Source organism: Schistocerca cancellata, chromosome 1, assembly GCF_023864275.1.
Source record: "Schistocerca cancellata isolate TAMUIC-IGC-003103 chromosome 1, iqSchCanc2.1, whole genome shotgun sequence".
NCBI classification, from domain to species: Eukaryota; Metazoa; Arthropoda; class Insecta; order Orthoptera; family Acrididae; genus Schistocerca; species Schistocerca cancellata.
In genome coordinates, this window is record NC_064626.1 from 1,115,041,754 (window position 1) to 1,115,054,958 (window position 13,205).

Consider the following 13,205-nt stretch of genomic DNA (forward strand, 5'->3'; position numbering starts at 1 on the left):
AAAGTGGCAATGTAGTGGGTACTATTATGTGACCATATGTGGAACAGGGTCATATTCTATATGTATTCTATTTGGAACTCCAGCCCAGACCTGTTCCTCTGGCTTCACAACCATGGAACAGCCGCATGTGGCACTGTTTGTAAAAATAGGGGCAACGTACCGAAACTGCAGAAGACATTAAAACGAGGAAAAACTGAGTTTAAGTCCACTGACAACATCCTTGCTATCAAGTGGTCCAATAAGAGAGAAGTGTGCATGTTGACCACAAGTCACACAACACAAATGGTTGAAACAGAGAAGACTGACAGAAATACTGGCAAAAAAATAAAGAAACTGCAATGTACTGTAGATTAAAATTTGAGTATGGGTGTAGTTGACCATTGTGACATGTTACTGAGGTCAGTGGGATCAGTGCGTAAGACAGTGAAATGATACAAGGAATATTTTTTCCACATTCTGGATCTGTGCATTCTAAATGCTCATGCTCTCCACCAGTCAGTAACAGGGCGAAAAATGGCACTCGCACAGTTTCACCTCTCGTAAGGGGTACTGTAGAAAAATATGTTACAGAACAGAAAAAAGCTGGTAGGGGACAGTGCTACGATGAAGAGAATCCTCTGCGATTCACAGGGAGACACTTTCCAGCTGTTATTGTGAGTGAACATTCACAGAAAAGTATGCTCATGCGTGGTTTGCACTAAACAAAGTGCACTGAGAAACTAGATACCAACGCAAAACTTGCAATGTTCCATTATGTGTTGTACCCTGTGTTGACACTTAACATACAAAGAATCATTGGGAACTAAATCTGAGAAAATTTATTGACAGTTTTGTATGAATTCTAAAAAAAATGTAAAAAAATATATAAATCTATTTTTAACTTCACCAGTGCCGGCCTAAAGCCCAGATCGAAAAGAAGGATGGGAAACAGATGCAAAATTATTCAAACAGTGCCTGACTACTTCATACGCTACATGAGCAAAAGTGTCCAGACACCTGGATGAAAATTACAATTTCGTGGCGCCCTCCATTGGTAATGCTGGAATTCAATTTGGGGTTGGCCCACCCTTAGCCTTCATGACAGCTTCCACTCTCGCAGGCATACGTTCAATCAGATGCTGGAAGGTTTCCTGGGGAATGGCAGCCCATTCTTCATGGAGTACTGCACTGAGGAGAGGTATCGATGTCGATCGGTGAGGCCTGGCATGTAGTCGGCGTTCCAAAACATCCCAAAGGTGTTCTACAGGATTCACGTCAGGACTGTGCAGGCCAGTCCATTACAGGGATGTTATTGGCATGTAACCACACAGCAACAGGCTGTGCATTATGAACAGGTGCTTGATCACGTCGAAAGATGCAATCGCCATCACCGAATTGCTCTTCAACAGTTGGAAGCAAGCAGGTGCTTAAAACATTATTGTAGGCCTATGATGTGATAGTGCCATGCAAAACAACAAGGGGTGCAAGCCCTCTCCACGAAAAACACGACCTCACCGTAACACCATTCCCTCCAAATTTTACTGTTGGCACTACACATACTGGCAGATGACATTCACTAGGAATTCGCCATACCCACAGCCTGACATCAGATCGCCACATTGTGTACCATGATTCGTCACTCCACACAACATTTTTCCACTGTTCAATCATCCAATGTTTACACTCCTTACGCCAAGCAAGGCATTGTTTGGCATTTACCAGCATGATGTGTGGCTTATGAGCAACCGCTCGACCATGAAATCCAAGTTTTCTCACCTCCTGCCTAACTGTCATAGTAATTGCAGTGGATCCTGATGCAGTCTGGAATTCCTGTGTGATGGCCTGGATAGATATCTGCCTATTACACATTATGACCCTCTTCAACTGTCGGTGGTCTCTGTCAGTCAATAGATGAGGTTGGCCTGTACACTTTTGTGCTGTATGTGTCCCTTCACATTTTCGCTTCGCTATCACATCAGGATGTTTTGGAGGGTGGAAATCTCATGTACAGATGTATGACACAAGTGACACTCAATCACCTGACCACATTCTTAGTCTGTGAGTTCTGTGGAGTGCCCCATTCTGCTCTCTCACAATGTCTAATGACTACCGAGGTCATTGATGTGGAGTACCTGGCAGTAGGTGGCAGCACCAATGCACCTAATACGAAAAACGTATGTTTCTGGGGGTGTCCAGATACTTTTGATCAGATAGTTTGCTGGCAAATGAAGGGATTTGCTGACTGAGATGGTGCAACATCAGTGCTGTGGTAAATGTAATTATGTCGAGTACATTGCGCCAGTATAACAAAATCCATATATTAATATATGTACAAAACATTTAAATTACTAACATGTAACATAGACAGTTGTATTCTTTTATCCATAGTAGAGCAAATATAGATCACATTTGGTCTACTTGTACAAAACCTGTTTTCCATACTGATTTCAAAAGCCTTTGATGAATGAAAAGTAACATGGCAAAGTTAAAACTCTGTTATCAGTGAGATTTTTCTTGCTACTTTGCCTCTGTTGTTAGCCAATATTGGAAATCATATCACTGTTCTGGGGATTGTGGGGGGGATTAAAATTGGTTGTTCGAATGAGACTGGCTTTGAAGCATTAATAGAAAACGGTATTTGTATAAGAAATATTGATGTTGATTTTTATGAAAAGATGAAGGCAACCCTGCCTTCTAACTTTCAACTAATTTGTAGATTATTGGAAAATAGTAGGGGAATAAAAATATTTATTCCATATGTTTGTTCTATCAATCTATTGCAATCTAAATTTCATTTTCATCATGCATTCACTATACTAGATATGCGAATCTGAAGCTTACATTGTTTAGGGGCCAGATTTTTGCACTCAACTTTCATTCCAATTACACAGCTTGGAATGTTTTATAGAACATAGTTTTTTAGCAAAATCAGAACAAAAATACGAAATTTTTGAAATTTTTTACAAAATGTTCAATTTTGTGCTTAATTCATTCAGTACTGGAGAGAGCTATGCAAATGATACTTTATATTTGAGAACCTTGCATTGTTAGGTTACTACATGCCAAGTTTCACGTTCACTATTGCATTCACCCAGGAGATGCAAGAAGCCAAACTTCGAAGTTTTTTCAAGTGCCCATTTTTTTGGCTGATTTTACCTACAATTTTCTGGCTCAGTACGCCTCGTAAAATTCTTTTCATTATTATTCTTAAGAAAATGCATAAAGTTGAACAAGATGACCAAATTTGATTTCTTTACAAAAACTATTGCCCAAGGTATTATAGTTCAAAGTCTCCAAAAATTCATCCTGGCTCTGCGCAAGTTGTAATCAGTCCATAAGTATTCAGCACAGGTTGGGTTGGCCAGTGCGAACTGCTCCGGTCTCAGCAGCAGCCCCGAGGGACAGGCACTTAGCACAGGTAGCCGGATTACACTGCACGCTGTGGCAGCTCAGTGTGCCAAGCAGATGGTGCGCCTCCAGCAGTCAAAGGGTTCAAGGAAGGACGATTAAGGTTTAGTACATTGTCAGTAATGAGTCCATTAGAGATGAACCACGAATTTAAGACTGGGGAAGGATTGGAAAGGAAATTGGTCTTGTCACTTTCAAAGAAACCATCCCAGACTTTTCATACAACAATTTAGGGTAATCACAGAAAACATAAATATGATAGGCTGATGTGATTTTGAACTGCCATTCTCCTAAACTTAAGTCTAGTGTCTTGTCACTGTAACTGCTTATATAATGACTGACAACAACAGAAAGAACAACATAAATGACAAGTATTGAAAAACTGATTGGAACAGAGGATGCTAATGAAACAAGCTGTCTTTTACAATTGCATTGTAAAACTGTTTTTGTTAGATTTAGGGCAGAGTGCAATTGGTGCTTGAAGACCGATTAGCTCATCTGCAGCAAACACTAGTAATTATTCGGAAATGGTTATAATGTTCAAATTGAAAATTGCAGTGGTTCACTTTGAATTAGGCTGCATAGCATCTAACTCATAATTATATACTAAAATCTGTATCAAGCCATATACAACATTCAGTGTATAGAAACTGAGAACAGAAATTAATTTTTTACTGCCCCAGCAAACTTTTTATTCGGTCCTAATGTTATCTAATATTATTGCGCCCATAAAACATAAAATTTTAATTTAACTTAAAGGTTTTGTTGTATTTTGGAATATTCTAGTTTTGTTCCTATTAGTTGGGCAACAATATTCAGACATTTGACACGTAAGTTTAGATGAACAGGCAAAGCAACTCCCAAAACTAATGTTCATGTACAGAAACTGAAATACTTTTTCAGTACCGCTCACACAAAATGAAGTGCAGGAATTGTAAAACATTAATACAACATGTGATATCTTGTTTTATTATTATTATTATTATTATTATTACTGGGCATTTTATACACTGGTGTCCAGTTCTTACTTACATCAGAACATGGCGACCTGAGAAAATGGCAAAAAAAACTGTAAATGTTAGATCATGCAAAATGGTACAACAAAGCAAAATAATTATCATCATCATGATGATGTCCAGGAGGATGAGGAAACAATTTTCATTTCATTCATGTGACCACCTGAAGGATTAATGTTAAAATATTATGACATAATGTGGTCATCATTAAATCACATTCTCAGTTATCGGTAACACTGCTGCTAAAACAACAACAGTTGCTTCTACTGTTGTTCAGTACTCCTAATGACACACCAAAATACTTGTGCCATGTTTTAAAAATTTCAAATTATCTCTATATATAAAAACCAATTGCCACATATATGAAACATAACCACTTGAGAACAATTCAACCAATTTGGCTTACTGTTTTTTTCTGTAATTATCAGGGCAAGGTTTGAGAGACAGAAAATTTTTGGAATATGCACCAGAAAAGTCAAAAATTTGGATGGTATTTCTGTATGAAAATCCCAATGAAAGAATTGTGATGGTTGATTTCACAGTTCTGCTGTCACATGTTTTCACACAAAAAAGGTGACATTCATTTAAAAGTTATGCTGTGGCATGTTTTCATAACAACAAATTCTACATTGAGTATTCATATTTTGTGAACAATAATACTAATGAAAGTGATATTTCAGTGTGTTACCGGTGTTGATCGTATCTTTGGTATGTTGCCAAGATTGAATTGGAGTCAGTTCATGGTAATTTGTTGCATTGCAAACACTCAATTGATTTAACTTTGTGGTTTATTTCTTTGGCAAAAATGCCACCAGTGAGGTGTCAAAATATTGGTTGGTGTGTGCACACTGCAGGCCAACTATATGATGACAAAGTCAATGAGACTAATGAAGAGTCTAGACAGAATTTGGAGGCAAATCGAATAAGAATTTTTCCAGCAAAATCCAGTGTGACTCCAGAATGACAGATACAGTTGAGTTTGACTCAGTCAGTTGGAGCTTACACACAAAATAATTTGGAACGTTAACAAAACAGACGGTCAAACATGTGATGACATCTTTAGTGTGTTGCAAAGATTAAACTGATGTCAGTTTGACATAATTTGGTGTGTTGCGAACATTCAGTTGATTTCAGATTGTGATTTACTTCTTCAGAAAAAATGCCACCACTGAGATGTTGAAATATCGCTCATGTATGCACAATGCAAGCCAACTAAATGATCATTGAGACCATGTGACTGACAAGGAAAGTAGACAGCCTTTGGAGGCAAACTGAATAAGAGTTATACAATAAACACTTTCTGTTAAACTGGCTGCATGAAAGAACATGCTAAGTTGTGCAATAAAAATGTGTGGTTTCATTTTTCTTTTCACAGTCACTATTAATAGGAAACAGGACAGTTATGTTTATGCCTAACTTTATATCCTACCTGTTTGTTGATTGAAACCATGCAAAATACTGTGATCAAAGCTCCTATCCTCACACATTCAGCAGCTGGAAAGGTCTCTCTCACACTCCATGGACTAATGATTCCAACCAAATTATCCTTTTCTCTTGACTCCCATTCAGTTTCTGTTTGTCATAAGAATAAATAAGGTCAGAGGGAGGGGGGTGGAGGAGGAAATGGACAGAGAAAGGGGGAAGAGATGGATATGAAAATGGAGTAGGAAATGGATATAAAGAAGGGGAAGGAGGATAGGGACCGAGATGAGGGAAGAGGGGATGGATGGAGAGTGAGTATAGTGTATAAGAGATTGGGGGAGGAGGGGTGTGGGGTGGAAGGTGATGGACAAGAGATGGGGAGGGAGGAACAAAGGAAGGGGGAAGGAGGAAATTGGGACGTACATCCAATTCCCATATGTATATAGCAATTGCAAAGCATTGTCGGGCTTGCTAGTTACTTACAAATATCACTACTGTTGGTTTGCTTCTTGTCTGGAGCCACTGAGTCTTTGGTGACCAAAGACAAATTTTATCTTTTCTGTAAATTATCTTTAACTCTCCTGCATCATTTTCTAATAAAGTCATTGTTTCCCACACAATGTCAGTCAAATTGCTTGTCTCCCCCCCCCATGTCTGCCATCAGTCTTCCTTGAAGTATTGGTTGCAATAGGTGGTATTTGTTATTTCACATTATATGGTGAAAGTATCTGAAAAATTCTTTTCTTTATGATATTGAGAATTTCTATATTTTTATACGTAGACAGCAGTACTGCAAGATTTTTGACTAACTGTTGATGGTATGGTATCTTTACTAGCCTTCAATTCATCCACATTTCAAATGCCCCCAACTTCTTACCAAATACTGTGGTAAGTGTTCACAACCCAACTCCATCGGATAGGATATTGAACATGTAGCGTCCAAGTAGTTGAGTGCAAAGTGTAAGACTTAAGCCACTGCTATTAAGAACTTTCTTCATTTTTGGGAAAGAACTTCTGGCCTGTTTAGTTGATTTGACACCCCAAATATTTACATGGTAAATCTTTTCAATCTCATCATTACCGTGTGTGTAAATGCCCTGAATTTCATTTTGGTTTCTACTGACAACTATTCATTTTGTCCTTTTTGAGATTTAAATGTAACCTCACAGTGTTGCCCTCTTCAGTAACAGTGTTTACTAGTTCATGCAGATCTTTCAGCCTGGTTGCAAGTAAGACAATGTCATCAGTGTACCTGATGTTATTGATGATAACTCCATTACCCAGCAGTCCTATATAATTTCCATCAAGTGCAGATAGGAGAGGTTTTCAAAATACAGGTGATGAGGAGAGTATACAGCCCTGCCAAAGTCCTGTCAAAACTGAAAATACTTCCGAGAACTAAACATCGACACGCATACCAACACTTTGGTTCCAGTATGCAAATATTTGGTGGACAGTATAAAAGTGCAGAACAGTATCAAATGTGTAATGGAAATCAAGGACTGCTATCTAGTACTTCTAAATAACCTGTACTTCTCAATAACATGTACAAACACAGGGAACCAAATTTCACATGACTGCTGCTTTATGAATCCATGTTGACTCCTGCAAAGCAGGTTTTCGGTCTCCAGAAGGGTTGTAATACACAAGCATAAAATGTGTTTTTTTTTTCTCCATCTACAACAGACTGTTGTCACCAATATAAGCCTACAGTTATGTCCATCTGTCCAATAAAAATGGAAATGCATGCTTTATCTCAATCTCTTAAAAAATATTGTTGCAGCGGAAGCATACGATAAACTGCTGCTAGAAGGGAACTACTTTCTGCATTATGCGCAGAAATAGTTCATGAATAATATTGCAAACATTGGCAATAAAATATGAAGTATCTGGCAAGGAAAAGTATTAAACTTGCTAAGTGAATGATACTTGTTTCATTACAGAAACTGGAGCCATAGCACTTCTGTCATATCTCCGTGTTATAAGACTGTTTCCATTCTTGGTTATCAAAGGTTCAAGCACTTGTTTGTGTGGAACTACATTTTTTATATGACTAACAGACCTCTTTAGAACACAAACTGTTGAGTTATGCCGAAAATGATATATACCACCACACTCAATATAATACAGTCCTCCTAAATGGAATTCACAAATGATAACCCACTCTAATGATGTCATTAGTTTTCAAGTCTTTTGAACAGTGGTAGGCACAAAACATTGAAACTAATGCTCTCTATATGTAAATATAATTAATAGTGTCACTGCTTTTGTTTATAGATAAATTATAACATACCTGAACAAATAAAGTCTCTGGAGCTTGTTCCAACCCATCTTGAGTAACTTGCCGTGCATGAGAATCCACATTTACAGGTTCTAAGGCTCCAAGACACAGGTGCCGCTCAAATATCTCCTTTGCTGCTCGTTTTCTCTCTGATTCATCTTTCAGTTCACGATACCTTTCACATGCCACCCAGAAGTAAATATTTTCATGGCTAAATTCCTTCTTCAAGAATTCCTGTTGGAATACAAAACAATATTTTTAATAGTGTTTCAGGTTAATACGGCTTCAAAGGTGAGGATTAGATCCTCTTAGAAATATGTGCATGGCATTTGGATACTACCAAAATTATTTAACACACTGCAAATGCACATCACTCAGTTATTACAGAGTCATATTAAATAGTGTAAATACTCAACAAATTCCTCAGAGGGGAAATCGGTTAGAGTTTTTGAATACTAACATGAGTGTAAATACTCAACAAGCACTTCAGAGGGGAAACAGATTAGGGCTTTTGAATAATAACATGAATCATGAATACTGCCAATAGTTACACGACTACTGTTTCATTGATTACATACTAGAAATCAAACTTTTTAACAAAGGATGAGTAAAAATATTTGTTTCTTTTCCACTTACAGCAAAAGTATGAAGACCTGCTGGATCCTCCAACAGTTTCTCAAATGCTGTTGCCCAACTTGCAACACCTTTCTCAGGCTCTTCTTGTTCCAAGCTTGTCGATTCTTGATCAGAATGCTGCAAGAATAAGGGTAAAACAATCAATTACACAGCTTTTTGATTTGAGCACACAGTAGATGCTCTGGCAAACGTAGAAGTTTGCACAGAAAAACTCATAACTTTTTTAGTAACACTGACATGTTTTCAGCAAAGAACAATACATTGTGCAGAATATGTAATGAGGAGACGTTTTAGTAACTACCTACACATTTTGAGATTAAAATAACATCATGTTTTGCTGAATGTAAATGGACTGCTACAAAAAACGAAGTGACCCTAAATAAAATCATACAATCATTATAAATATTCCAGGTTGACATTACTAGAACATGGCTCTTCACTAATACAAAAATCACTCATTGTCCAGTAGCAGATAAGTAGAAAATAAAAACATAAAATGCCTCAAAATTCTTATTAGTACACAGTACACAACTCACAATATCTCATTTTCCATCAAACAGAGTTCACAGTGTAATGTTCGCTTTAAAACAGTTCTACATCCAACTCAATCACTTGAAAGGTAATGCTCTGCTCGAATGTGATTTGTTTATATTTACAGAAACAATACAACAAAATTATTACTTGCCTTTATTTTGTATAAATCATGGTGTGAAGCTGATTTAATTCTAAGTAAATTAGACAAGTGACATTTGAATTCTTCATTATGTAGTATTCTATTACTGCACGTTTTCATTTCATTTACGTTGCTTGCTGTAAAAATGTGCATGAATGAACTTTCCTGAGACTGCACAGTTAACAACTGAGAACATGGAGGAAGTAGACAGCTAGAATTGTGCAAGTATCTGCACCACGATTCGTCAGCAGAGGAAATCAGCAGGAAACTCCGAGCCACAACCAGATAGCTGACTGCTGCCTTCTTTTTCTTTTAGAGAGATGACGGTTTATCAGCATTCTCAGTGCAAGCTCATTAACTGCTGGTACTAAATTACTACACTGTTATCATGACTTGATTCATTTATGATTTTTGTGTACTTCCTGCATAAAAGACCACTATCACCTAGCATCCCTATAAAAAAATATGCATTTCTTCACAAACGCAGATGACTAACCAAAGGAAACAACCAACAGCAATTATAATTAATTAAATTAGATAACTTTCCCAAATTATTGTAGAAAACATTATCCATAAATGGAAGAGGTTTACAGAAATTTGATTCTGTATATGTACTGCATCTAACTGGAACCTGTGTGCTTTTCTAATTTAACATAAGTGTAATCTTGTGCAGACTTGAGACTTCATGATCAACTGCTTAAGTGTAACTGGTAAGAACTGCACCAGCATCCACTCCATAACAGCAGCTCCTACAGTTTAACACAACACATTCCATGACAGATTCTACAAAAAAAGTATCAAATTTAAAACTGAATTAATTCACAAAAACTAATTGCAGTAGCATGACTTTCCTACATGAATTTACTGATAGTTGGGTAACATTAAACAAGCTGTCTGGTGGTAATGCAATATTCATTAGAAATCTTCACATCCTGAGTTATTTAAATTGGGAGTAGTTCAACAATACGAAAGATTATGGAATCACTAATGTATAGTACAACAAAATGTGAAGTTTATGAATATGGCAAGGAAAATTCAGGCAAAATGTAAATAATTTAGGAGCAAAGAAGACAACTTGCGAGTAAAGCATTGAATCATTGGCAGGCAAACAAAAAATAATGAAAATTTCACTAGTTTTCAGAGAAATCATTTTAAGAAGCTAGAGTACATATACACTCGTATGTATTTGTAGTGCAGCTTGTTAAAAGGTTAGCCTGAAAGTTTACAAAGTTTTCATTCTTTTTTTGTGTGCCTTTCGATTGACTTAAGACTTCTGCTACACGAGTCATCTCCTCAGTCCTAAATTATTTACAAAATGTAAAGTTTAGTTAATGAACACAGTTACAGTAATAGCGTTGTTGCTCCACACTCAACTGATAAGTACTGCATAAATTCATCCTTTACAAGCTAATATGTTAGGAATAAAAGCTCAGCTTTCATGAGTTTTGCTCTGAGATAGTGGAAAACGCAGAACCGAAAGAGATTCTGCGTGACCACAAAAATTCTCAGCAATTTACGAAGTTTTTTTTAAGTTCTTAAATGGAGATAAAAACAGAAATATGAATTAATGCAATAACTCTCAAACTTTTTTTCTGATGGCATTTTACTATATGCCTCTAATACTAACAAACTTCTATAACAAATGAAAGAGCCAATTAGATCAAGTTAAAAGAAGGCCTGAAAATCAACCATAATAAAACTAAATTAATGGATAATCAGACTAAAAAACAATTGTACGGATCAAGTGACGATGTAAACCAAGATGATGAGGTTTTACTTCACTGCAACTGAAAATAATAACTGGATAGACAGTAAATGTAATGAGTAAAAATTGCCGTCAGTTCTACTGAAAAACTAAATAGAATTTTTGATGAAAAGTTTCTGCAGTGTCTGAACCAGAAAGTTTACAACAAATGAGTGTTTCCAGTTCTGACTCACTACAGTGAGTCAAGGATCAATCAAAAAGTGAAAGTTTTCAGTGAACAATGGAGAGATGCATTCTGCAAATTATTAGAAAAGATAAGAATACAAACAAATGAATCTAGATGTGGACTAGAGTGAAAGATATAAATATGACTAAATAAATGGATGTGGACAAGACATGTGGCTACTTGAGTGAATACTAGATAGACTAAGGAAGTTCTTGGCTAGATTGTAAGAGATAAGAAAAGGAGAAGGCAAACATGAAATGACCAACTCTGCTGACATCATTTTCCACAATGTTTGAGATGTTGATGAATTCTACAATACTTAAAAGTACCATTGACTGATTTTCTGCAAATGGTCTTACTCTCAACTTTAATAAGACACAATAAGTTCAGTTCTGCACAGCTTGAGGTCCTACACCAATGATGAAGGTAACACATGGTAAGGAAATAATAAATAGGGTGGAAACATCAAAATTCTTGTCTCCATACTGATGAGAATTCAAACCAGAAAAAGGACACTTTGAAACTCCTAATACAGTTCAGTAACATTCACACTTAGAATTATTACAAATCTTGGGGACAGACAAATCAGTAAGTTGACATATCTTCATTTAATAATGTCATGTGGAATAATGGACTGGGGTAACTCATTTTTAAAGAAGGAAGTTTTCATTGCACAAAGATGTGCTGTAAGAGTAAAATGTGGTGCTCACCCATGATCATCTTGCAGACATCTGTTTAAGGAGTTCGGTATTCTGACAACTGCTTCACAGTTTATTTAGTCCCTCATGAAGTTTGTTGTAAATAATCTACCAAGTTCAAAAGGAACAATGATGCACATAATTACAATATCAGAAAGTAAAGTGATGTTCATTACTCCACATTAAGGTTGTCTTTAGCACAAAAAGGGATGCACACTGCTGCCCAAAAATTTTTGATCACTTACCCAGTGACATAAAATGCTTGACAGACAGCAAAGTGGAATTTGAAGAAAAACTGAGTAATTTTCTCCTGTACAAGAATTTCTATTACTGTAATGTGTAAAAAGTGATGGGTATGAATTACTAACTCACAACTGTATATCTTTTTTCTTTTGGGTGAAAAACAAAAAAACTATCTTAAAAATGTTCAGAATTTAACCATATGTACAAATTAATTTGCAATGTGAATGTAAAATGACTCATTCCACACCATTATGTCCTATCGTGCAAAATGATCTACTGAACATGTAACTAACTAACTAACTTAAAATAAAACAGATATCTTTTATTAGTACTTATGACTGTCAATGTTCTCACAATCTGAACAACAAAAACAGCAGCAATGCTTTGTGGCTGGTAATCTGATTCAACACTTGTGTGGGTTGCATGTCTCTTATGAACACTTATTCACGCTGATTTTCACTTACTCCCATCAGAAAGCATTGACCATTTTCCAGAACTCTGCACCAGATACCCCTAAGGTTTAAATTGGGAATAGAGTTATGCACATCATTATGATAAATGTTCGTCACTTATCTGCAGGGGCAGTCTTTCCTGCCAAATTGCAGATCCTACAAGAATAATTATTTGCATTGTAACTCTAAATGTACAGTGGCGATCGCAAGGAAAGCATTTCCGAAGAAGAGAAAGTTGTTAACATCAAGTATAGATTTAAGTGTCAGGAAACCTTTTCTGAAAGTATTTGTATGGAGTGTAACCACATATGGAAGTGAAACATGGATGATAAACAGTTTAGACAAGAAAAGAATAGAAGCTTTCGAAATGTGGTGCTACAGAAGAATGTTGAAGACTGGTTGAGTAGATCATGTAACTAATGAGAAGGTACTGAATAGGATTCGGGAGAAGAGGAATTTGTGGCGC

General features: G+C 36.5%; 1 protein-coding gene across 6 annotated transcripts in view; it reads right to left on the reverse strand.

Annotated features, from left to right (window-relative positions):
- The window catches only part of LOC126092154 (regulator of G-protein signaling loco), a 247,546-nt gene that overhangs the window by 32,921 nt on the left and 201,420 nt on the right, over nt 1-13,205 (reverse strand). For all 6 annotated transcript variants that reach the window (XM_049907627.1, XM_049907657.1, XM_049907642.1 and 3 more), the window contains exons 2-3: nt 8,743-8,859; nt 8,119-8,340 (exon numbers count right to left, since the gene is read on the reverse strand). In XM_049907627.1, coding sequence (XP_049763584.1) covers nt 8,119-8,340; nt 8,743-8,859 — 339 coding nt within the window. The remainder of the gene's footprint in view (nt 1-8,118; nt 8,341-8,742; nt 8,860-13,205) is intronic.